The sequence below is a fragment of the Ochlerotatus camptorhynchus genome, unplaced genomic scaffold (assembly GCF_037179485.1).
Source record: "Ochlerotatus camptorhynchus isolate MF236.1 unplaced genomic scaffold, CSIRO-AGI_Acam_v1.1 ptg000577l, whole genome shotgun sequence".
Classification (NCBI taxonomy): domain Eukaryota; kingdom Metazoa; phylum Arthropoda; class Insecta; order Diptera; family Culicidae; genus Ochlerotatus; species Ochlerotatus camptorhynchus.
This window is the reverse complement of record NW_027041058.1, coordinates 1998030-2025896: the sequence shown is the minus strand read 5'-3', so window position 1 is coordinate 2025896 and position 27867 is coordinate 1998030. Positions and strand designations below refer to the sequence as shown.

General features: G+C 42.7%; 1 protein-coding gene across 1 annotated transcript in view; it reads left to right on the top strand.

Annotated features, from left to right (window-relative positions):
- Positions 1 to 902: 902 nt before the first annotated feature.
- Positions 903 to 27867, top strand: part of Pkn (serine/threonine-protein kinase N) — a 264865-nt gene continuing 237900 nt past the window's right edge. Inside the window, exon 1 of the mRNA XM_065236877.1 lies at positions 903 to 1855. Coding sequence (XP_065092949.1) covers positions 1835 to 1855 — 21 coding nt within the window. The 5' untranslated portion in view covers positions 903 to 1834. The remainder of the gene's footprint in view (positions 1856 to 27867) is intronic.

Below are 27867 nucleotides of genomic sequence, written 5' to 3'. Positions count from 1 at the left end.
AATATAGACTTTTTTGCATGGCGTCTGCTTATTATTGACTTATACATTTTATGCATAATCAGCAATATAGTATTGGCAAATCAAAGTTGGTACTCGTGGAGAATAGAAGAACTGTGAAAAAGATGATGGTTTTAAAATTTTACACGGTGAGGTATACGAGTTCAATCTTAAAATGCTTTTATTTTGCAAATGGAGGATTTTATTTAAATCTGGTTAATGCTAAATACGTTAGTAGAAAACTTAAGGACTACTCAATAAATATATAATATAGAATAAATAATTTCTTTTCAGGTTTTTAGGTGTATACATGGATTTCAGCTTTTCTACCACTTTAGCAACAACCAGATTTAAATAAAATGCTTCATTTGCAAAATCAAAGCATTTTAAGATTGAACTCGTATACCTCACCGTGTAAAATTTTGAAACCATCATCACTTTCATAGTTCGTCTATTCTCCACGAGTGCCAACTTTGATTTGCCAATTAGTATTAGTATAGTATTTGGCCAAATATCAATCATTCCAGTTTCAAAATTTGGCTCAAACACATTGACGGCCACATGTTAGGTGGGAAATGGCTGAATATCAGTTAAGCTATTGGTTTAAATGCCAAATTCCTAACCAAATACCACTATTCGGTGCATCACTAGTCAACGGGAATTTAATATATTATTAACATCACAGATAAAAATCTGGCCAAAAACCGAGCAAAAAATACAATGCCAAGATTTTTCGGAATAAAAACCCAGATTTCCTTTTGGCAACCCTGCCGTCGGGCCTCGTTCTTATTTTTTTTGCCTCAATTTCACGCAAACACCGAAGAAACCCAACGAAGGTGTTTGAGTCACGAGTTACTACAAACAACACACAGTCGAAGCGAAGTCGACCGATGACCGACCAGATACAAGAGCAAGAATCAGTAGTTTTGTCGTGCTCCCATCGTCGGTGTTGTGTGGAACGGTGTTCTTCTATTCGCGTTCTTGGGTGGTTTGTTTCGATTCCAGCGCCCGGCAGCAAAACGGATCCGGAATTATTATTGTCGACAGGAAAAAAAAGGCGTGTACGGTTGTGCAAAAGTGAGGGAATTTCCTGTCTTCCGCGGTTGTCTCGGATCGGACGGACAGGTTCGCGATCGCAGCTTGCTGCAGTCAGTGTGTGTGTTGGTGGTGGTGGTTGAAGAACGTCGGTCCGTCGTGTAGAGACAGGGCAGACACGTTGGTTGGTTGACTGGTCGTTGCGGCGCGGATCGAGTGAGCAAGGGGTGTGTCACCGTTGGGAACGAGAGGAGGAAGTTCAAGAAATTCCGTTCCATGTCCGCGATCTTCACCAACCGAGTGGAAGCGAAAAAGTTGGATCAGAAAACGGTGGATTTTGATCGCGTTTTGCTTCTGTGTATGTGCGATCATCCGTAAACAATAGTCGGGGCTACTCTTGTCAAGAGTGCTGGTGTCAAAGTCGGGAGGTAATAAACAAAAAAAATACACAAAACAGCAGCTCAGTGACAACCGGACAAAACCGAAGTGCGATCGCGCAGCTAGTTCAGCAAGAGTGGAAGTGAAGAAGCAGTGATTCAATACTATTGCGGTGTGTTTTTATTGATAATTTTTCGAGGTGAAGATCCTTCCACCCACGGCCAAGAAGAGAAGGTGTAATTGCAGCATTATTGCTTCATACCTGTATTAATTTCGGAAGGGTGCAAAGGAATTTCGCGTTTGTATTTTCCTAGTGAGTGAGCGAGAAAGCGAAGGAATTTTGTGCCCCGAGACAAACATCAGCAGCAGCTTCAGAGCGTACATACAGGGGAACGACGGAGCGGAACTACTCAGCAAACTCAAAATGGCGGAATCATATTATCAGGTACGATCGCGACTCGTATGACTGTATTGTAGATTTGCTCACGCAACAACAACAACAACAACAACATCATCATCGTCAGATCTATTAGGGGGAGAAGAACAACAGTGGCAAAAAAAAAAAATGCGAAAAATTGTTGTTTGTTGGTTCACCCCGCGGGGAAGCATTTGCCGTGCCTGCCTGCCATCATTACGCAAAGTGGCGATCGAGCAGACACCTGGTAGGGTGGGAGTGCGGGGGAAGACCGTCGATCGTTGATCTTCAAAAAAAAAAGGAACATCATTTCGCACCACCACCAAGTGGGCAAGTGGCTAGTTCGCAGGGTTGAAGGTCTATCTGGTGGGCAGTTCTGGTGTAGTTAGTTCGATGCTGACGAGCTGCAGAGGACGAGAGCTGCGCAAAATTGTAATTGTTTGCTATTTTTCCCAGCTTCTTTCGAAACAGCTCATCTGAAATCTCAATGCACGATCTCAGGCACACCACATCGGTTCTGAGTCTGACACAGTGAGTCAGTTGGTAGAGGTGGATCGGACAGGGTGACAGGCGAAAAAATAAGATGAGGGTAGATGGGTTTTGGTTGCTGATGATCAGGTTTGTCGTCACGGTCGAGTGGTGGTGTCGTTTTCATGGTCTCGATAGTGAATGTTTTTAACACAGGTGTAGGGTTCAGAATCGAACATCGTTCTTGTTGTCACTCTAGAAATTTATCAATCGGTACTTTCTGGTGTTTCTATTTTATGCCCATAGGATTGCAATTACCGGGGTTTTTTTTACGTAGGATTACGTCTTTCGGCAACATATTGGGGGTGCAATTAAAAAAAATCGACCGCATTCCTAAAAGTGGTTAGGTTTTGACCACATATAACTCTGTCAATAGCGGATGGATTTTAATCCTAAACAAGTCAATCGATTGGAAATTTTAATACGAGTCTGCTAAAATGAACACTTTATTAATTTTCAATAGGTCACTATTGAAAATTACACAAATGTCCAACTGTTGCAATGGTGATCAACATTATCACCGATTGCCTGCAAAAAGCGCTTTCCCTAACACAGATTTCAAAATAGAATTCCATCCGGTCTCACCGAACGGTGTGTGGTGGTGTCCGATCGGTCGTCATCAGCAGCAGCAGCAGTGCTTTCGGCGCGTGGCGTTGAACATGGTTCTCCAGTGCACAACGAAAGGCTTCCCGCAAGTAGCAAGCTGCAGCCCACATGAGCGTCCATTCACTAAAGTTGGAGGAAGAAGCTACACCGCTACTGATCGGAATCAGTAGCTCTTCGTGAGTCGCTGTGGGCCATCTATACCAAGCGCGGCACCCTCGTTCCAAACAACGTACAGCTTACTAACCTCATTTGTGTTGAACACGCTAATAGCTTAGCATTACTCAACCATCACGACAAAACGGTCCATTTTAGGACCACCATAAATTTGTTAAGGCCTCCCTTAGCTCAGTCGGTAAAGGCGCAGCTACAAAGCAAGACCATGCTGGAGGTGGCTGAGTTCGATTCCCGGTCCGGTCTAGGAATTTTTCGGGTTGGAAAATTTCTCGACTTCCCTGGGCATAGAAGCCTGATTGGACTTGCCACACAATTATATCAATGCAAAAATGGTACAGACATCGAAAGCTCCCAATTAATAACTGTGGAAGTGCATCTAGAACACTAAGAAAGAAAGAAGAAAAAATTGTTAAAGAGTATTTTCTAGACATTTGTGAAGGTCATCAATCGGATGTCAGTTCCTATCTGTTTAAATCTAACATACTATGTATTTTAAAGGCAAAAGGGGGGTGCAATTTCAGAAGCTAAAGTCGGTCGTGGCATGACAGAGGGCTGATTTTGATCCAGAGATGATGGATTTTAATTCTTAATGCGCCAATCGATAGGAAATTTTTCTGCGAATCTGTTAAAATTAAGACTTTATCATTTTTCATAATTTCTCAATTGAAAATGGCACGAATGTGCAATTGTTGCTATGATAGTTAAAATTATCACCGATTGCCTGCGAAAAGCGCTTTCCCTAACACAGATTTTTCCAAATTGAATTCCATCCGGTCTCACCGAACGGTGTTCATTCAATTACCGCTTGTGGTGGTATCCGATCGGTCGTCATCATCATCAGCAGCAGCAGTGCTTTCGGCACGTGGCGTTGTACATTTTTCTCCAGTACACAACGAAAGGCTCCCCGCTAGTAGCTAGCTATCAAGGCTGCCCTCAAGAGCCCTCGATTCACCGAAGAAAGAGGAAGAAGCCGCACCACTACTGATCGGATTCAGTTGCTCGTCGTGAGCCACAGTGGGCCATGTATGCCAAGCGCGTCAACCTTCGCTCCAAACAACATACAGCTAGCCAGCCTCATCCTTGTTGAACACCCTAATAGCTCAGCATTACTCAACCAGCATGACAAAACGTTTCTTTTCAGGACCACCATAAATTATTGTTGTTTAAGACCCGTAACGTGGGTAGATCACCTTTTCGTGGTACGTTACGGGATGTAAGATCTACCACCGATTCCTAGTCCTGACTACTTCAAACTAGGGGAACAGGATTTTTCATTAATCCAAAGAACACATCTTAGTCCTTGTTACAAGTTACAAGACTCGGTTTTGTCTACCGAGGATGATCTTGAAACAAGGAAAAAATGATTTAGTTGTCTTCATCTATGGGATTCCTAATCTTCTATTCGTTGTTCCCTAGTTTGAAGTGGTTAAGACTAGGGTTCTGATGCATGGTCATTATCGGTGTCATACCTTAATTTTGTTGCTAAGGAATCCTATTTTGACTGACAAAGGGGCGCGCCTTTGGAGGGTGTTTCAACACTCCGAAGGGTATAAATAGCGGGACCTGTCAATTAGAGTCGGATCCTTGCGATAAATGCAAGAGTGGCAACTGTATAAAAATCGAATACTTCATCATTGCGACGGCCTGAGGCAGTTGAAGCACAGTCTTGACTTCTGCACTAACTCCCTACGGTCAGCGACGCTTAAGGCTTTGAAGGAGGCACACTGATAGATCTGATGCTGTTCTGAAGAGCACTTCGGGCACAGCTGGGGTGCGATGTGAAAGCTTTGAAACTTCCTCTCTATCGGCTTCGCTTGATCCTTCCGAATTTCCTTTTTCGTAGCATCCGGATTCGTAAAGATCTTCCGCGTGAACGAGGAACATGTCTCGAGGGCATCACAACGGTTTTCGAGGAATTTCAGGAACTCTTGAAACGTAGGATTCTGCATATCGACGATTTTTGTGGCCCACTGAGAACGTGTTTCCTTGTCGATTTTTTTCCAAAAGGAGGTGAATGAGCCACGGGTCACGCGATTCGTACTGGGCACCCATGGCACTCAGTTGTCTAATAACTTCATCGGATGTCGTTACTAGTTTCCGAAGGTTGCTCGGGTGCGTAGATGACACGACTGGCTGTTCAAGGAATTCCTTCACTAGCGAGAAAACGGTGTACTTATGTTGATCATATCGTTCCACTAACTTGTCCCACACTTGGTTGTAATTCGCATCCGTGATCGCAAACGAGCTCACCAATGCCTTAGCTTCACCGTCAAGGTATGAAAGGAGATACTGCAGCTTTTGTGAGTCACGCAACGTCTCCTTGTCGTGAATGGTACTAACAAAAAGGTCCTTGAAAGAGCGCCAGTCCTTGTGGTCACCCTTGAAGATAGGAATGTTGATTGGAGGGAGTCGTACGTTGAGCATTGGTTCAGCTGCAGTGGCACGAAGTGATGCTTGTCGAAAGTCCCCTAGCTGGGCAGTTAACGCACTCGTTTGGCTTGAAACTGCAGCTTGGTTCGACAGGAGCAACCGTTGCGTTTCCAGCAGTGCCGAAACTGCATGCCGTAGCTTGTTGGTTGGTTCCTCAAACGTGTCATCACCACCAACAGACCCTTCCTCCATCTGCGAGTAGATACATTTGGCTTCATAATATAACTCCTCAAACTCAGTCCGGTAGTTGAAAACCGATGAAACTGCTTCCAATGGCGGCGTTTTGTCTTCGATTTTACTCTGCAAGTCGAAAAAATTGTTTCCGAGATGGTGCAGCCGATCGACGCGTTCCCTAACCTCACAAAGTGGAGGGCTCCGGCTCTGGACGCGTTTCGCCGTATTTAGCTCCCACTTCATCTTCTCGAAGAGCGAGTTCCGCTTGATCGTCAGTTCTTCCATACTTACCTTACCAATCAGGCTAAGGCCTTGTTGTCCTCTGCTGTCCGAAGAAGTCGTCTCCACTCTACTCGATCCATGGCCACAGTTCGCCAGCCTCGTAGTCTGCGAAGGGTCCGCAGGTCACCTTCTACTTGGTCGATCCACCTTGCCCGCTGCGCGCCTCTTCTTCTTGTTCCTGTTGGGTCGCTTTCTAGAACCATTTTCACTGGGTCGTCGTGCGGCATTCTTACGACGTGCCCAGCCCACCGTAGTCGCCCAATTTTTGCAATGTGGACGATGGATGGTTCTCCCAGCAGCTGGTGCAATTCGTGGTTCATTCGCCTCCTCCACGTTCCGTCATTCATCTGCACTCCACCGTAGATGGTACGCAACACCTTCCGTTCGAAAACACCAAGGGCGCGTTGGTCCTCCACGAGCATAGTCCAGGTCTCGTGGCCGTAAAGGACCACCGGTCTAATCAGCGTCTTGTAGACAGTCAACTTCGTGCGGCGGCGAATTTTATTTGACCGGAGCGTCCTCCGGAGTCCAAAGTAGGCACGATTCCCTGCCATAATGCGTCTTTGAATTTCTCTGCTGGTATCATTTTCGGCGGTCACCAGTGAGCCCAAATACACGAACTCATCGACCACCTCGATTTCGTCACCGTCAATCTGAACTCGGGGTGGGAGGCTAACATTGTCTTCCCTAGAACCTCTTGCTTTCATATATTTTGTCTTTGATGCGTTGATGGCAAGTCCAATCCGTCTAGCTTCAGCCTTCAGTCTGATGTACGTTTCCGCCATCATCTCAAAGTTCCGTGCCATAATGTCAATGTCATCGGCGAAACCAAGGAGCTGGATGGACTTCCTGAATATCGTGCCACTCGTGTCTATCCCAGCTCTTCTGATCACACCTTCTAACGCGATGTTGAACAGCAGACACGAAAGTCCATCACCCTGCCGTAACCCCCTTCGAGATTCAAAGGGACTCGAGAGTGTCCCCGATACTCGAACAACGCACGTCACTCGATCCATCGTCGCCTTGACCAATCGCGTCAGTTTATCCGGAAATCCGTACTCGTGCATAATCTGCCATAGCTGATCTCGATCGATTGTGTCGTATGCGGATTTGAAATCGATGAACAAATGATGTGTGGGCACGTTGTATTCGCGGCATTTCTGCAGAACCTGCCGAATCGCGAAAATTTGGTCCGTGGTAGCGCGGGCACCCATGAATCCCGCCTGGTATTGCCCCCACGAACTCTCTTGCATATGGTGACAGACGGCGGCATAGAATTTGGGAGAGTACCTTGTAGGCGGCGCTCAGCAGTGTGATCGCGCGGTAGTTGCAGCAATCCAACTTGTCGCCCTTTTTGTAGATTGGGCATACGACACCTTCCATCCACTCCTCCGGTAATATCTCCTCCTCCCAAATCTTGGCAATTACCCAGTGCAGCGCTCTAGCCAGTGCTTCACCACCGTATTTCAATAGCTCACTTGGTAGTTGATCTACACCAGTTGCTTTGTTGTTCTTCAGCCGACCGATCTCCTCCTCAACTTCTTGAAGATCAGGGGCCGGTAGCCTGTCGTCTTCTGCGCGTGCTCCAAGGTCTGTTGCCGTGCCACCTTCGTTTTCTGCTGCTTCACCGTTGAGGTGCTCGTCATAGTACTGCTTCCACCTCTCAATCACCTCACACTCGTTCGTGAGAAGGTTACCGTCCAAGTCATCGGCTTGCGGCACGTAGCCTTTGCGCGAACTATTTAGCTTCTCGTAGAACTTCCGTGTGTCGTTTACGCGGCACAGATTTTCCATCGCCTCGCGATCTCGATCTTCCTGCTGACGCTTCTTCCTTCGGAAAACCGAGTTTTGTCTGTTCCGCGCTTGTCTGTATCGCTCCACATTCAATCTCGTGCGGTGTTGCAGCATTCTCGCCCGTGCTGCATTCTTCTCCTCTACTAACAGTTTGCATTCGCCGTCAAACCAGTCATTTCTTCGGTCCGGGATTGCAGTACCTAGTGCCGCTACAGCAGTACTACCTATGGCTGAACGGATGTCCCTCCAGCCATCTTCAAGAGAAGCTGCGCCAAGCTGCTCTTCCGTGGGTAGTGCAACTTCCAGCTGCTGCGCGTAGTCCTGGGCAACTCCGGTGTCCCGTAGTTGCTCAATGTTGGGTCGTGGCGTTCGACTTCGACGTGTGTTATGCACCGTCGAGAGTTTTGAGCGCATACATACTGCAACTAGGTAGTGGTCCGAATCTATGTTCGCACTGCGGTACGTGCGGACGTTGATAATGTCGGAGAAGAATTTCCCGTCGATTAGAACGTGATCGATTTGGTTTTCTGTGTGTTGGTCAGGTGATCTCCAGGTGGCTTTGTGGATATCCTTGCGGGGGAAAAAGGTACTTCGAACTACCATACCCCGGGAGGCTGCAAAGTTCACGCATCGTTGGCCGTTGTCGTTCGATACGGCATGCAGGCTGTTTGGCCCGATTGCCGGTCTAAAGGGTGTCCACGATGAAATTGCCACACACAAAATTGATTCGCAAAATTCGAGTTTTCATCCGATTGCCATCAAATTTTCAGGGATTGAGAAATAACTATTAAACTTCATTTTATCATTTTACTCGTATTTTATTTACAGTCCATACGCAAATGCCCGCACCTTGGCCTTAACCCCGGCCATAAGATTCTGCACAACCTGTGAATCAACCGTTTTTTGCATGTAAACCCATACTTTCTTCAGTTCCTCGACTGTCTTCACTACCTTAGGTCGTTTAAGAAGGTGCTGCTTCATAATCGCCCAGTACTTCTCGATGGGGCGGAGCTCCGGAGTGTTGGGAGGGTTGAACATTTTCGGCACGAAATTGACCTTATTGTCCGCATACCACTTCAGCACGTCCTTGGAGTAGTGGCATGAGGCCAAATTTGGCCAGAAGATTGTTGGGACGTTGTGGGCCTTCAGGAGAGGAAGCAGCCGCTTCTGGAGGCACTCTTTTATGTACACCTGTCTGTTCATCGTGTCCTAGGTTACGAAAGGTGCACTCCGCTTCCCGCATGTGCAGATGGCTTGCCAAACCAGGAATTTCTTCGCAAATTTGGACATCTTCTGAGTACGGACATGCTCCGGAACGCTGAACTTATCCTTGGCCGTGAAAAACAGGTTGCCGGGGATCTGTTTGAAGTCGGCCTTCACATATGTTTCGTCGTCCATGATGCAGCATTCAACTTTCGTCAGCATGTTGAGGTACAACTTCCTGGCACGGGTTTTGGCGGACTTGTTCTGCTTCTTGTCGCGATTAGGGGCCTTTTGTACCTTGAACGTTCGAAGCCCAGCCTTAGTTTTGGCCTTCTGGACAAAACTTCGGCTTAGGTGCAGCTTCTTAGCCACATCCCTAACGGAGGCGTTCGGATTTCGGTTGAAGGCCCCAACTACGCGGTTGTGATTTTTGGTGTTGTACGGAATACTTTTTCCTTCACTTCTGGGCTTCCGATCGGTGGTCCTCGAACCGCTTAATCACTCGCGACACCGTGGAATTCGCGATTCCCAACGTTTTAGCGATGGAACGATGCGAGAGATCCTTGTTCTCGTGATGAATGCGCAAGATTTTATCACGCACGAGCTGTTCTTTCGACTCCATTTCCGCGAGTTTTGATCACAGGACTTTAAAACTTGCAGGATGTAAATAATGCACTATGAACTAAATCCACCCAAATTTTCATTAAATTCTACCCAACGGTTAAAAAGTTAGAGCAATTTCATAGTGTGGCAATTTCATCGTGGACACCCTTTATACATTGCCTCCCGTCCTACCTGAGCGTTCATGTCGCCGATGACGATTTTGACGTCCCGTTGCGAACAGCCGTCAGTTCTTCCATAGTCAACCGTTAATCGTGACATCCGGAACCGAAGGACCATAAAATGTTGTTGTATCAAGCGGAATTTTCAGTTTAGTTTTCGGAAATAAATTCGCGACGAACTATTTTGCGTTGTATCTTGTTTGGGTTTTTATTTGCAACTGACTAAAACAAAGGTACATAATGCGCGGGAATTCACTTGAGCGAGGGAGTGGTTGGTTGATGTACTCTAAAACAATTTACTCTAAACACTCGGTCCACATGACTTTGTCAATTGATCAGAAACACTTCGAATTAAGGTAAGGTTTTCTCCATGACGTTAAAAAAAACTTGAATTTATATGATTGATCACGAATATCTCGCGATTGGAAAATTTTAGCAAGAAATTCCTCCAATTTTTTTTTTTTTTTATTATTTATTGAATAAACCAAAATTTCCATGCGTTTTGTGCACGAAAATGCGTAAAAAGTGTTTTCCCTAACACAGTCGCCGAATATTGATACCGAGCACGTTATCCTACGTCAAATCTACCGTCGTGTCTTGGATACAACCTCTTACTTTTTTCCTGGAAAATTTACTCATCACTGAGTTCCTGCACTGATTTATGAGTAAACTGAACTCAAATTTGGGTTGATCTAATGGGCCGTGTAAAAGCTGGATTTTCCTTCGGCTTGACATCGTAGCAGGCTTCACATCGAGTGCTCAGGTCAACGCGCAGGCAAGTGATCACTCACGTCACGTGTTGAGAGATTCATTGTACAATTAATTTATTCAGCACATGTTGTCTCTTTGCATGCTTGGCAAATGACGTGATTAACTGAAAGATTGTAATCAATTAAAATAATGTAAATACATTATTTTTCGACAATGGCAAGAAAGCTGTCTGCCGAATCTCGTTCAAACATCCCCGTCGGTAGCCAAGTATCTATGTGTGTAAATAGATACAGCGCCAATCGCCACCCCGCCGTCGTCTCGTCGACAGGTGAGGAAATTTATTTACCTAGACAGAGGGAGCCCCGGCGACCCGACCGTTTCGCTTTCTTTCGAAAAGCCGGATTTGCTAGCGCGTGCGTTGTTTGCACACTTCCTCTCACTATCATCGACTTCGAGTGGTTAAATTGAATAGTTATGACCATTTAAATAAAGCCTATTATGCTAATGGTGTACAACGGACACACGAATGGCATCCAGGCATTATGCGAGCAATGAGCGAAATTCGAAAGGAAATATTCAAATCCAGCTGTCGTCAATTTTGTCGTTACGACTAAACGCGTGTGACGGTCGGTTGACATTCACGGAAATTAAATGTTTCCCCAATCTGTGCGCCGATGATCTGTGACCTTCTAGGATTTAGGTTGATTAAACTAATTTTTTAAATGCGAAAAAGTTCGATGAACTACAAACCGGGATCCAGAACTGGCATCCTCAAATGGAACCTGCGGCCTACACAGTTTGGCCAGTCCAGCAGCAGCGCAGTCGTCTTCTGTTTTATTTTCGCCCCGCTTCGGACAAGTTGGACAAATTTATTCGTCGTTTGGCGTTCATTTGTATACATACCTTCTACGTGCAGGGTTTTTGTGTCATACAAATCTAGATGAATTCTTCGAAAGGTCCTATCTGTCATTCGCTTCATCGACTTTCTCTTTGATAATCAGATTTCGCCGCTGAGTTATTAACGAAAGAGAAAGTCGATGAAAATCGAATCCATCAAATCAGATAGGACCTTTTGAAATGTTTGTCAAGAAATGTGTAGCCATCAACAGCCTGCTCTGCACTGTGTGTGTGTGTGTGTGTAGGTGAGCGAATTATTTTAATTGCGACTGTCACGGACTCTCCCACGCGAATTCTTTTCGTGCTTCGATGAACGCCTGTTGCTTCACTTGAGATTCTCGGACACTCGACTCCGGTTACGTACATAAATATAGGTAAGATCAGTGACGGAGCGAAGCGAATTTCATACCAATGTAGAAAGGAATTCTTATCTTGTGCGTGATAAGCATTTGGACAGAGGGATTAGTGTTCTTGAGTGATAACGGTTCGACTTGTTTTGCCTCATAAAGGTGCGACACGTTCGACAACGGCAAGCCTCGCGTTCGGCTTAACAGCAATTTTCGTTTGTAAATCAACACTAAACAAATAGGAGATGGGCCGCCATTAGGTCGAAACCATTTTTTCGAGAGATGTTGGCATCAAGCAAATACGGCAAAACTCAATCTAATTGATGACTTCATCGCAGCCCAAACGGCGCGCCGTGGTAGAAATCTCAATTCAGAGGGGCGCCTTCCTGGAACTGATAATTACCGTACTGTTACCGGGATCAATAACGGGTTTGTTGTTGTGTCTTCCCAAAAACCGCCCGGGTAAAGCAAGTCGTCAGTAAAATTCATTCGGTGATTAATAATTGCTGCGGAAGATCCATATCTTCTAAGGCAGCATTGAAAGTAGGTACATGCTGTTTTTTTTTGTTGTTGTTGCTGATATCACCATAGGCATCATCTTCGGTCCGAATCGTGACTTGGATAATAATCTTCAAAAGGAGCGAGCGCATCTGGTTTTTGCCTCGTTTCGGAGGGATATTATGGGTTCTGGTACATTGTGTGGTGGTACACTGCTTATCTGCCCGATCCGGTGGCCCGTGTCGAATGTCTTCGAAGAAAAATGAAGGCGCGTGGCGTTCAGAGGGCGCCACCAGGACCACCACTGGCAGCTACAATACTGACTGGGTATGTTTTTTTTTTCAGCGTTATGTGATACTGCATTACACTATCAATGCGGTAGATTGTGTACAGATGGTTGCGGTTAGATAACGAGAATTGAAAAATGTCTTTTGCTCGAAAAATTGATTGATGAATGAGAATTTGCTTCTTCTGTGCTGCATATGCAAGCCAAACAAATTGTAAGAAATCGGAATCGCGCAGAAAAACGAAAATATGACGTCCATTCAACCATGGTTTCAACCTGCATGGCTTAACGCAAATCAACTCGATACTGAATAGCAACTCTCGGTTACTTGATCTCGTTCTGGCGAACGAAGCTGCAGGACTGCAGTGGCGTCACCCTAACCTCAATCTACCTGTTCAACAACTCCCAAAACGTAAACAAACAAAACAATATTGGTTCCAATAGATACAAATCAGTGAAACTAGAAGATCCCATGCTTTTTGAATGTAAACATGACCCTAAATAACGTTTTCAAAGTTGTTGAACAGGTAAAAAGTGAGGTTACGCGACGCCACTGCAGGACTGGAATGTTCTATCCTAGAAGCCCCAGAGCCTTTGATTGGCATCGACACCAATCATCCTGCGTTGGAAGTTTCCATCAACCTCTCTGTTTCTGTTCGCTACGATAACCCCCCTGTTGATGTACATGAGCTCGACTTTCGTAGAGCAGATTTCGTCGCGCTGAGTCACTCGCTTGCCCAGGCAGATTGGCAGTTCCTTGACACGTGTTCATCTATTGATGAAGCCGTCAACTACTTCGCTGAGGTCGTTGGCCGGGCACTAACTAATTCTGTCCCATTGAGGAGACCCTCTCCCAAACCCGCATGGTCCAATGCTCGACTACGAAATTTGAAGCGTCTGAGATCGAAGGCCCTCCGTAAATACTGTCGTACTCGTAACCCATTCACCAAACGATTATTTTCAACAGCGAGCAACGAATATCACACATATAACCGCATTCTTTACAACAGCTACACAAGGCGTGTGCAGGCTAATTTACGGCTTAATCCAAAGCAGTTCTGGTCATTCGTGAATACCAAACGAAACGAGGAGGGGCTACCAGTCGAAATTCACCTGGGTGATAGAATCGCCAGCAATTCCCTTGAGAAATGTAATATTCTGGCAGAACATTTCGCCTTCGTTGTCCCAAGTTGCTGAAGCGGTGAGGGACACTCCCAGTGATGCTTTCAATTGTTCGATTACCTCGGTTACAGTAGACCTCGTCGAATCCGCCATCAAGAAGCTGAAATTTTCTAATGCTGCTGGCCCTGACGGGATCCCCTCAAGCATCCTGAAGCGATGATGTTCAGAGCTTACAACACCGCTTTCGAAGCTGTTCAATATTTCATTACAGCAGGGGGAGTTCCCTACGCGTTGGAAATCGTCATTCATGTTCCCGATCTACAAGAAAGGAGACAAAAGAAACGTCGAAAATTACCGAAGGATCACATCACTCAGTGTCTGCTCTAAAGTTTTCATCAACGACGCTTTATTCTCTAGCTGCAGAAATTATATTTCTCCTGACCAACTCGGTTTTTATCCCAAGAGATCAGTTTCAACAAATCTAGCTCCGTTCATTTCTTTATGTCTTCGGAGTATGGAAGCTGGAGCGCAGGTGGACGTTGTATATACAGATCTTAAGGCTGCATTCGACCGGGTTGACCACTAGCTAAACTTGAAAAACTCGGTGTATCTTCGGGCTTAACTCGTTGGTTCAAGTCCTATCTGACCAATCGGGAACTTTGTGTTAGAATCGGATCAGAGCAATCGGACTATTTTACAAACAGCTCCGGTGTTCCTCAAGGTAGCAACTTGGGACCATTGCTATTCTCGATTTTTGTGAATGAAGCCGGACTGATCCTCCCAACTGGTTGCCGATCGTTCTACGCGGATGATGTGAAGATCTATGTGATTGTTCGTAGCTTCGCCGGTTGCTTGCGGCTTCAGCACCTAATCGATACTTGCGAAGAGTGGTGCTCAAGAAACTATCTCACGTTGAATGTACAAAAATTTAATATTATCTCATTTCATCGCAAGCTGAAACCAGTGGCATTCAACTATACGATAAATCACCAACTTCTGCAACGTGTGGACAATGTTCGTGACGTAGGAATCACGCTGGACTGCGCCTTAACATTCAAGCTTCATTACTCGGGCATCGTAGCGAAAGCTAACAGGCAACTAGGGTTCATTTTCAAGATCGCTGACGAGTTTCGCGATCCTGCCTGTCTAAAAGCTCTATACTGCTCTCTAGTGCGATCGATCTTGGAATTCAGCTCGGTAGTATGGTGCCCGTATCAAGCAGTTTGGATAGCGAGGATTGAATCTGTTTAAAGAAAATTAGTTCGGTATGCCTTTCGTCACCTTCCATGGAATGACCCTGTGAACCTTCCGCCGTACGAAGATCGTTGTCAACTCCTGGGTCTTGAAACACTAGAACATAGGCGGACGATTAGACAGGCCGTGTTCGCAGCGAAAGTACTTATTGGTGATATCGACTCTCCAGGAATCTTGGCTGAATTCGAAATCTGCGCACCCGAACGAGTTATTCGGTCGATGAGTTTCCTGCATCTTGGACCTCGTGCTGCGAACTACAGCTTGCATGACCCAATACGGTTCATGTCTGGGCGTTTCAACGAGTTTTTCGACTTTAACTGTGCAGCGGGAACCTTTCGTCACCGTATTCATCGCAGACTCCTGAGAAGGTGAGTAGCTGTCCATTTAATGTACACGTGAAGGATTGCGCTACCTGTTTATTTTTTGTTTCCAGTTCAACTGCATGACGAGGACTTCTACCTGTTTCACGGACAACTCTATGCCATAGGAGGATAACTTTCTTTATGCTATAGACTTGATTAATGTTCGTTGTAATTGTATTGTATTATTGTGATTCATGTATTTCTAAAAGGCTTTCCCCATCAGGCTTCATTTAGACACGTTAAGTCCGATGAAGAAAAACAAATTAAATTAAATTAAATAAATTCTTCAGAGGGGAAGAAGCCCTAGAATTTGTAACTGTCTGGCCACCTTAAGAAAATCTATACAAATGATACCAACTTTGGTGAAAAATCAAATGATTTTTAATCAACTTCGTTATTTTCAGATCTGCAACCATCCTTAATGTGTAAATACTGGTATATGATGAAGATAATAGTGGTTTACCACCCATTGTAGCACGGAAACTAAGTCCGACAGCAGTGAGCTCTCTTCTCTGCTTGTCTTGATCAAGCTTTATAACCTCTGATTGTCCTCAACATGTCGCTGTATGAAGGGCCAAAAACGGATTGGGTAGATCGATAGGCAAAGAATCTCCTTCCAGTAACTTGATCAGCCAATTGGTCATAAAGACAGGAAGATGCCCCAATGAGCGGGGAGAAGAGTCCGCCCTTTATCCACGAAATGTTATCAACCGGGAGTTGGCATTCCCACTCTCCCCGTCGAAATCGCTTCAATCGGGTGCCCTGTTGGACCGTGCCTTCCCTTTTATATATGTATTTCAATGTATATACGAGTTGATTGTTATGATTATTGTCAATAATACTTACATTTCGATGAAGATCGTGCTACTTATTTTACCTTTTTTGTGATACTCATCATCACAGAATCCAACCTTGAATCGTAGACCAGGTCCATCAACAATACACTCGTTCCGAGAAGGGGCTCATGGTCATCTTCTTCTTCATTTCTTCATCAGGTTCGCTCACCACCCGGAATGAAGGCTCGGTGCGGTTAGTAATATCAAACAGTGTTACATGCAAACGAAAAAGAGATACAAACAGGATTAAGTTTTTTAAAGTAATAGTTTCATCTGAATACCCAACTAAACATATCAGTGATATTGTCTCACTCTGAACCTACATTAAAAGTTATTTTGTGATTATATCGTTACTTTGGTACTCACATGAAATGTTGTGCAAGTACCACAAGTTCAACAACACCCAACTATGGACAGCTCAATGTTAATACCATTTAATCTTTGAATCAACGTACACCAACATGATAATCTTCTAAGAAACACCTAAGAATGTATAGAGATAAAGCTCAAAATACAGTTTTAACTGATGGTACTTTATAAACATCAAACTGTCCAATATTGGACCCTGCCAACACACGGCGCCTGCACGGTAATATGCGCCGTCACAATGGTTAATCGGTTGCGAAGTGAAGTGCTTCTCAAACTGAAGCGATAATATACCCATATGCCCGTCCACGCCCAAAACCTATCCACCACACAAAATCAAATAAAAATGTTTCTGTATGACAAATACGTCCAGTCATAAACGAGAATATGGGTGTATATCTTCACTGTAACAACTACGGGTAATCGCGGTTATCATCGAAACTTGCATTTTACTCAGGCACTTTTGAGCAAACTGTAATCACTCTCTCATACTCGAAATATGCCACGACCAAATTGGCACAACGACGCCCTAAACGCTATCTGACCAAAGCGCAGGGTCCTCAATGTGTAAATACTGGTGATCTAAAACTAGGCAATACCAGCGCCGGCCACGTCCGAATGCTGGTCAAGAATGGAATGGGTAGGAATATGTTGACGTAATACTCGCTTCAATGAAAGCCGAGAACACCTCTGCACTTCCACGAGAAATCACTGGGATGTTGGATAAAAGGGATGAGATTGCAGCAGGATTCGTTTTGGTAAACGATGTGCTGATTCGATGTCCTAACCAATCGAAAGCGCGAATGAACCCACGCTCTTCTGATCAGTAAGCAAAATCGGTCGCCACTAGGCCACCGTGCTCCTTATATCAGAAACAATTACGATCAAGTTTCCGTTCAACTAGTCACCGATTTGAGCCAAAATTGGCCAAAACGCTTATTTTGGCATTCTGAACAAACGTCTTTTTTTGATTTTGCTTTGAAGTGCCCAGATCCTTCTGGGCTACAACCCTAGATTTTCGAAATTTAAAAAAAAATTCAACTGTTAGAAGAGATTACTCCACAACCAAATAAGCTATTCGTGATCTTAGAACGTCAATAAAGGTTTTTTCAATGTATATTTACATAGGTGTACTCACATTTTGTTTTTGTTATAATAACTACAGTAAACAGACTGATTACCGGCAGGTACCCAAATTGTCAAAAAATGGCCTATTGGTCGGGATTTTTTATTTCATAATATTTTGGGCTCAAATTTTCACCACACTTTGTTTGAGCTTTTTGCAATCTTAAATAATGCGTCTGAAAAAAACTGCTTTTGAAATTTTTCAAAAAGCATCAAAGTAAATTGAATGATTAAGATGTTCCGAGAGATTCAGTACAGAGACCTTCAAAATATTTATGAAAACTTCAGAAATATTTAGGATCTTCACAGAAATTCAGAGAATTCCACGGAGTTCACGAGCATTCCATTTAGCTTAAAAGCAGATCTTCATTAGAATTGAGAGCTTTAGGGAAGCTCCAGGAAGATCAAAACAGATCATAGAATTAAAGGGCAGTTAAAATTTGTTCTAGAAAATTGCAGAAACCTTAAAGAAGTTTCAAGAAAATTTCCGGGAATTTCCGGAAGCTTTTGTTTGCTCAGAGAAAATTTCTGGAACGCAATAAAAATTAAAACATCCGCAAAATGTGAGAGTATTTCAAGGATGTTATATCATGGAAATTTCAAGACCTAACAAATTTCAAAAATTTAGCTAAGTTGACTAGAGAACATCAAAAAAGTTTCATTAATTTAAAAAAATGCGAGAACTTTTAGCAAGCACCGATATTTTCAAGAAATTCGAGAGAACTTCTAAGAAATTTAGATATTTTTAGATTGTTTCGTTATATTCAGTGAAGTTCCGAGTACTTAGAGGACGATCAAATAACATCATAAAAATCCCATTAACTTAAGGAAATTTGCAACGACTTATAAGGAGTTCCTTGGAATTATGGGATATTCCGAGAATTTTATGATTGATCTGAAAACTTTAGAAGATTCAGGGAATTATAAATATGTTTCAGAAAATTCACCGGAACATTTGATCAATTTAGAGAAGTTAAGGTAAGCATAGAAAACTTCTGGGCTGAACTTTCCAGGGAAAATTTGTGATTTATGGCAAAGTTCCGTGAGCGTTTATAAACTTTATAAAACTCAAGGAAAATTGCATAACTGGAAGGCAATTCAATCAATTCCAGTAAAATTGTGGGCTCTTTTAAAAAATACTAGGATATTTCGGGCAGTCTAGAGAATTTTAAGGAAATTGAGAAATATTTTGGGCAGTTTTGAAAACATCAGGAAACTCTAGACTGTTGAAGAAGCTATTTCATTGTGGGGGCTTAAAGAAGTTCTTGAAATTTCAGTACAACTTCGAAAACTTCACGAAGTACAGAGATCTTTAGAATCATTTTGAGAACTTCATAAAAGTCTATGGAACTTAAGGGAAGATCCGAGAACTTCAGGAACTTATATGGACATATGAGCATTTCAAATAAGTTTAGTAAACTCAAAAAATTAAGGGGAATTTCAGGGGAGTTCCATAAGTTTCACTAAATAAGTGGAGAAGAGAACTTTAGAGATGTTAAGAAAATTATTGAGGCTTTCACATAAGTCCACAAGTTCACAGAAGCTTCAACATTTTTAGAACAGTTCAATTAAAATCAGGGTAGTACAACAAGCTTCATGAAAACTGCAACCACAAGAAAAAGTGGCGTCGGTGGTGTAGTGGTACGCGTGATTACCTCTCATCCCAGCAGGCCTTGGTTCAATCCCAGTCGGCGCCGCCGGGATGTTCTGAGGCATAACATCACTGATCACGCCTTCCTTCGGAGGGGAAGTTAAGCCGTTGGTCCCCGGTTCATGAGTTGATGGGTCGATAGGTAGGGTCCAGGTGTGGAAGCTGCCTTCCTGGCACGTCGGTAGCATTGGTGCTCAGCACGGAAAACAAATCAAAGGAATAAAAAATCTAAAGAAAAATATTGATTTCTTCAAGAAAAAACAGATATCCTCAGAGCAAAGATATTCCAGAGCAGCGAAATTACATAAATTTTTATAAAAGTTGCGAGAAATTCAGTGAATTGTTAAATTTTTAGAGAAGATTCATGATCATTAGGAAAATTATGGAAACCTTAGGAAGTCCGAAAAAAAGTTAAAGTAAAGAAGTTAAAAACAATGATGAGAAGTATTGCGAGCATCAGGCTAGTTTCTCAAACTACAAAAGAGCTTCAAGGTAGGAATATTTTGGAAACTTTTAAGTTGTTCTGAAGACCTCAGAATAGTCCATAACACATTCAACGGAGATTTCTCATGAAAATCCGCTTGCAGTTCATCCTCATCATTCTCTCATATTCTCCCGAAACTTTCATGGAATTATTTCAGAAATTCACTTGGAACGCTTCTCTGAATTCTCTAAAAAAAAAAGCACAAGAATATATTTAGAATACTTCTCGCAACTATCCTCCGAATCCAATATTCTTTTAATTTTTCTAGGAATTGCCTTGAAATTCTCCTCAGTAAGAAATCCTATGGTAAGATTCTAAGAATTTTCATTGAATTCATTTCAGATTTCTTTTTTAATCTCACTCCTTCCCTTGGAATTCTACTCACATTGAAAGCCTCCTAAGAATTCAGTCTCATTTCTCCTCACAAATTCCTTAGATTTCTCCCCTTAATTTGTTTGACTTCTGGAATTATTTTCTGGATTTATTTGAAGATTCTCAAATTTAACTGTAATCCTTCTTTTAGCATCCTCTTCACTCCCTAAGTATACGCCAAAAAATTACGAGGATTTATGCTTCGATTTCAAATGTGTGAATGAAAACTAGGAATATTGAATGTTTTTATGTTAAAATGCATTCTTTTCTTTGGAATATCCTTTGTAAAAAATACTAAAATTTCCTGAGTAATCATGAGATTCCCTGAGACTACCAGGTTTTTTTTTTTCAGGAGAAATAAAATTCCCTGAGAATTTCCATTTTTTCAGGTTTTTCCAAGTAGTAGACACTTGGAGGTTTAGTCATAAACTTTCTATTGAATCTTTCCCTCTAAAGGTTCCTATCGTACATATTTAAGTGTTTATGAGATTCTAATTGAATAAGTCTAAAACATCAAGCATTTAATGGTATGTCATCAGAACGACTCATAGAATTTCGCACCGATTTCTATGAATGGGGCGGGCAGAAAGTAGCTTGTGCAGAATATGTAAAAAAGGAGGGACTTCGAATGTTAATCTAAATGCATATAGAGGGGTACCAGACATGTTTTGTAGTGTCAGGTACTCTATTTTGTAATCTGTGAAAGGGAAATCACAAATTGAGTGTCATCAAAATACATGGCATGTTGAGAGATTGAGGTCGTGAGAGCAAATTTTCTCTCTCAAATATGATTTTTTTTTTGGCTCTCTGGGGACTGGTAGTAAAGTAGGTGAAACTGTATGGGGAAAAACCATTTTTGTTTAATTGTAACTTGTTTAACAATAATTTCCGGGAAAAAACTGAACGACAATGTCCCTGACTAATTAATTTAGGTTGTCGTTCACTTTTTTATGACCTGAATATGCACTGAAAGCGAATTATTCCCATTTCTCTAAATTTCTGTATGGGAATTTTTATCACTTCCTACCAGCGGCGCCATCTCTTTGGAAATGGTCGGCCGATATGATCAATTGACTCGACCGAAATAAGACCACATCTAGCAAAGTTCCAAAGCAAATTGCAGGCACCTGTTGGAGGCGTATATCATCCATGGAATAGACTTGTATGTGACGATCGCATTGCACAGTCGAGACTATCATCTCAGCAGCGCAAATTTCAAGACTGTTTTCAAATAACCTTCTATGAGTTCACCACGTCCATTTGAACTGTTTGACATATAAGTCAGCATTAAACCTTCGTAATTAAATTTGCACCAACTACAAATATGGTCATTGAGACATGATTACGCCGCACCACTTTGTCGCATTCATCTGGTTCATGTCATTTCCAGATCGCACGCGCCACTCTTCGAGAAACTGGTTCCATCCATCGTCTTTCGCCGTTTTAACCGCGAGCTGGTAGACTGTCCCGGAATTGATTCAACCTGACGCGACGGCGTGCGACAAGTTTTGCTTTCTGTATCAACACAAAGCGAGCACTTCCGCCTCTACACCGACCGTTCGCACAGAGCACTTTCATCCGTGAAACGGTAATTTTTTTTCCCAGCACTTGACAGTGGGGGCCGGTCGGTGGTCCATTCCACGAGTGGCGGATGTCAAACTAATTGATAATAAAAGCATACGCTGATGCACGACACGACGACGGACGCGCTCCCAGAGCCCAGAAGAGGAACAGGAAAATGGTGTTCGAATCAAAAGGAAAATTATATTACGTTGCCCCCCTCTCTTTGAGCGGGAGGGGGGCCATTAGCGAGACAGACTGAGAATCTGCTATTCGTTTTTTCGTAATAAAATTATGTCGGATCGCTTTATCGTTCGTGAAAGTTATTAATATTTACATTTCATTGATTGAATGTGAGATGCTATGAACATGCGCGTTTGATTAGATGTTCAATGTACCTTCCTACCGGGAGTCGATCTTAGGTAACTCGCTCGTTTCCTTCTGCTTACATTACATCAACATCAACATCGGCAGCAGCAGCAGCAGCAGAACAACCCAGGAAACAAGACTGGTTGATTTGATTCAGCTTTTTCCCGACAACAAAAAAGAGCAGTTGATTCGATTCAATCATAAGCACCCTCTGAAGAGGAGGCACGAAGAACTTCCCTCCCCATCGGAGCTTCAACCGACACAGATTTTACCCTCTTACCGTTAATGATATTATACACATACGTTTTTTTTTTTTCGTAATCGACTGCATAAAAAAGGGTACACACTGAATTACATCGCAAGCGCCATCATCACGAATCACGAAACCGTTTGCTCCACTCTCTTCCCCGCTGTCTGCTCTTTCTTGATGCAATCAAGCGGCTCAAGTTGATGCACTTGTTGTTCCCCCAGCAGCTGCAGATATATTCACGCAGAGGCTCCAAAGAAGCTTGAATCAACAGCTGGATTGATGAAGGAAATGAAAGTACGCGCCCTTCAGTGCTGGGGCTCTGGGATGCAACAGTTGATGATGAGGCCGACGACGACGACGACGACGGCAATGATGATGATTTCTTTTCATCAGATTGAACAATCTCCCCCTTCCTCTCCCGCCTTTCGGGATCGTTGGTTTCGTGAGACGACTTATTACTGCTGCTGCTGTGATGTGGTGTGGGACCGTGTTTACATAAATTGATACATGATACCATTGAGCGTCGTCGACTGCGCTCTGGCGGTGGTGGCGCTCAAACTTAATCCCGTCAGCCACCACTTGCCGACGACGGCGATACTTCTAGCTACTAAAGTTGATGACAGCGATGATTCGGTTTGCGTCAGACGGTGCAGTAAGTAGTCGTTGGTGGCCGCCGAAAGGACGGTTGCTGGAACTTTGTTGTTTGCTTAATTCGACGGGGAGATTCCTAGAGATCGCCGGGTTTTGCGTGCCCCATTCGAGACAAAGGCTTGCGAGTTTTGAGTTGATTGCATATTGTTTGGATTGCTTTTGGCATGAAATAACAAACGTATCTAACTTCAAATTTGGTAAAATTTATCACTCTCTGACGAATCTCAATTTACTCAAGTTTATAATCCGTTTTACTCGAATTTGCATAAATGATGCTAAAATATTGATCTACAAACTTGCCAAAATGCAATTTGCTAAAATTTGGGGGGTACATGCTGTTAAACAATATTCTATGTTTGTCTGATTTTGAACACTTTTTGGTAAGCTATTCCAGATTTGGTTTTATGTTCTTTCTTACCGTATGCAATTTATTCTCAATTAATGCTTATTAATCTAATTCGGTCTTGTTTTCTTTCTTCTACTTACAGGTAATCATTAAATCTGCAGGATCATCCGGAATCAATAGTAATTTTGGCCAAGGGTACCACTGAAATCCAGGATTGAAGTAGGATTGTTTACCAACGATGTACAATGCATCCAGTCAGTTTATTTGCATCGTTGACGAACGAACGGCTACGAGGCACTACGAGATCCTTTTCATTCAGTTCAACAACATTCGTGAAACCCGAAGTCATGGCTGGCATGCTAATTTTTCTACACATAATGCTCTTTTGCTAATAGCTTTTCACTTAGTTCATGAAGCTTAGTTTTACTTTATGATCAATGTTAGGTTTAAAAAGTAGGATCAAGTAGACACGCACAGAGTAGTTAAATTTCAACATTTGAATTCACACCAATGAGTTTTTTTGATTGAAAAAGCAGTGATTGTTTCTGTTTTCTGATGGGGTAATGAGAACTGCTTTTCACCTAAATGCAAATCTACGGTGTTTTCGTACCTCTATGCCCCTCAATCTCTTTTTTACCAGTTACTTTATGAAATCCAACATTTCGTCAAACGAGTGCAAATTTATCAACAAATGAGCAATTTGTGGGAAAACTTGTGCATGCCAACCCTGCCCTGGAATCGGCAAAAACATTCGGAAGCAAGCAACAACTTGAATGAACTAATACTAATTCGATCATTGGTTTGCACGTCTTGCAACTCTCGGTTCCATTGGAAGGTTCGAAAACAAACAGAGAAAAACATTGCTCATTAAAAATTGTGTCGAATTATAATTATTACAGTTTCATTGAATAATAAGCACTTCGACAATACGTCTCAATCAATAATAGCGCTTGGCTCGTTTTGACGACCACATGAAGTGCAATGAAAACTTGTGCAAAAAAGTAGTTGCACCATATACTGTGGAGACATCTACAATTTGTGTATTGTTAGCGGCAATAAGTGCGAGTAATTGACACCTCAACATTAGGGTGCTTCATTTTGAAAAAAACAAACGTTATTAATTTCTTATTGGTCGCCCTCTAGATGAGTTCAATACCCCAAGATCAGGGTGGCAAACGAATTTGGAAAACTGCGAAACAACCGGAGATAACCAAATTGACCCCAAGGTACACAGGGCTGAAGCCATTCCCGCTTGAATCGCAATGTAAAATTCAAATAAAAATAAAAATTGTTACAGTGCTACAGTATGCTTAGCTCTTAGTTGGAAGTTCATGAAACTAACGAACGCAAAAGTACGCAGAAGAAACCAAGACGATAAATCATCAAAGTACACTTTTAATTGCGATTTCGCACCTTTGAGGAGTCCAGTTTCATATGCAAAATTAAATAATCAGGGTGACCGGGAAATCAGGATAACCGGAAAATACTGGAAATTTGATGTCACCGGGATAAACTCGTGAACTTTGATGCCCAATTTAAAAAAAAAAAACAATTTTGTGATGGAAATTACGGTTGTGAAACGTGTTGTGCACTTAGGGTCAGGTGGGGCAAGAGTGCCATATGGGGCAAAAGTGCCACCTGCTTGTATCGAAGCCTGAAATACATTTTTGATATTTCTTATTAATGGGATGCTATAAAAAGCCCTTCAGATATACCAACAATCAATACGAAACTAACGATTTTAAATTGGCTCACCACTTTAGTAGCCTATTGGTCCCAAGCAAACGATTAACGTACCCTATTCTAATTGAAATTCTATTACTACGCTATGTTTGTTTTGATTCGCTATGAAAGTTTGACAGATAACATCAGGGGTGTGTGGATTCATGCAGAACATGCAGGGGTGAGTGAAATAGCTTGGGACTGCTTGGGACCGTTGTTCTGGTACTGAGTGAGCCAAAAATAATAATGATTTTCTTCGGGACCCAGTGGTCTTAGAGTTACCTCTATGGATATACTGCATCAAATTTGGTTATACATTATGATGTAAATATTATCAAAAAATCTAAAAAACTTACACGTTGTCGAAAACTTCAAAATGTAATAAGAAATCGATGACATAAAATAAGCTTTTTCTCATCATTTTTCTAAGAAAATTTAATAATACGATGTAGATATTATTGTACGGTAATACATTTTGCGACCCTCAATATATAAATACTTATTGTTGCATGTAGATCCTCAAAAAACGTATTTGAAATTCGTCTTCTCCACGGGGGCACCCTAATAAAAAATAACCATAAACGAACGATAACCCAAATCATTGAACTATTCCACAAATGGTTTGGATGATACCCAGAACACGTCATTAAGCAAATTAACCATACAATTTTTATTAGGGCAAGAGCGCCATACTTGCCTGGGGCAAAAGAGCCATAGTAAACAAGACATATAACCTCAAAAAGTTGTCGCCTCAGAGTGAAGTTTCGAAGTGATGGTGCGTGTCTACAAGCGAAAATCGTTGCGTAAATCGTGGTCGGAACAGAATATGGTTGCGGCCATACGATCCGTGACTAAATATGGGATTTCTGTGCGAAGAGCAGCAGTGGAACACGGTGTCCCTCGCAAAACGCTAACGAAATATGTGCTGCTGGCGTTGGAACCTGGATCGCAACATTTGGGGCGCTTCGAGCAAGTTTTTTCTGTGCAACAGGAACAGGAACTAGTTGAGCATGTTATCAAACTGGAAAGTCGGCTGTACGGAATAAGCTGCCACGATATGCGCAGTCTTGCTTTTCAGCTTGCCGAAAGGAATGGAATAAGTCATCCATTCAACAGGGAAACTGGGCTTGCCGGAACCGATTGGCTACGTGCTTTCCGACGTCGTCACTCTGAACTGACGCTTAGAGTACCCGAAGCAACATCTGCTGCTCGTGCGCAAGGATTTAACCGGGTTTGCTGTGGACAAATTTTTTGATCTCCTTGACCACGTTACAAGTTCCGGCAAGTTTGCACCCAGCAGAATCTACAACGTAGACGAAACCTCTGCTTTGACCGTAAGTTGTATAAATTAATGTATCATTTTTATCAGCAAATTAACAGGCATTCCGGTTTACAGGTCCAAACCAAGAATACAAAAGTTCTAGCGCTTCGGGGACGTCGACAAGTAGGAGGAATAACTTCTGGCGAAAGAGGCATTTTAACAACAGCGTGTATGTGCATGTCAGCAAGTGGCCAATTTATACCACCAATGCTGATTTTTCCAAGAGTTCGGCTCACCGAACAGTTGAAGAAAGGAGCTCCTCCCGAGACGATTTTTAGCTGCAATGCGAGTGGATGGATGACGACAGCTGATTTCAATATGTGGTTTAACCATTTCTTAAAGCATAGTCGACCAACGTCTGCTGATCCCGTTCTGCTACTCTTGGATGGCCATGTGTCACATACGAAAAATTTTTGGATAAAGCTAAACAAAATTATGTGACAGTTATCAGCTTCCCTCCACACTGTAGCCATCGACTCCAGCCGCTGGATGTCAGTTATGGCCCCACTGAAAAGTCACTTTTCCAAGTCTATCGAAAAGTATTTGAGAAATAATCCTGGCAATGTTGTAACTGTAAATGAGATAAGCCAACTGCTGGGAACAGCATTTATCCAGACTTGCTCTGCATCCATAGCAGTGAATGGATTTAGAAAGACCGGATTGTTCCCTTCAACCGCCACGTTTTCGGAGAAGACAGCTTTGCTCCGGCAGATGTCACGGATATTGATCTATCCAGCACAGCACATGAAACAACGGAACAGTCCAACAATAGCACCAATGTTCGAGAAAGCGATGATGAGGATCCTTTCTATGGATTCGGCGAGGAGAGCTTGAAGAAGCCGGATATTCCAAACTATTTCAAGGATGAAGATAAAGACAAGGAAAACGTTGTAACTGATCAGGAGAAAAAGGCGCCGTTTGCGATAGGGCCATCAATTATACATCCCATACCGAAATCAACAACGAGGAAGGCCTCTAACGCAAAAACACGAAAACGTGAGAAAGCTGCAGAGCTAACATCGAGCCCCTACAGAAAAGCGTTGCACGAGTCTCAAGCCTTTCGAGACATCGGTCAAATAAGGAAGGAAACCAAACGGAAGTCTAAACAAAATCCAAAACGTCGACGTGTAGCTGATATTAAGAGCGATACACTTCCGGATCCACTATGCGATGCATGTGGTTCATGTTTCAAATTATCCAACAACGGAGAAGGATGGACGAAATGTGGTCGTTGTGCTTCATGGTTCCACAAGTGTGTTAACCTTGCTTGCCCAACTTGTATTTGATTTATATTGATTGTATACCCTATTATTATAAATGAACTGTAATTTTTATTACAACGAACAATAAAATTGCACAATGCTTTTTTTAAGGCTTAATTTTTTTTAATACATGTTTAAATGAGTACTTGACACTGTTGGTTAAATCTTTCACCTTGTTGACTAATTAAAAAGTAGTTTAAGAAGAATATGAACCGTTTGATTGCGAAATTTTGATGATTTTCTTGTTATTGAGTTATATGGCCGTCTTGCCACATGG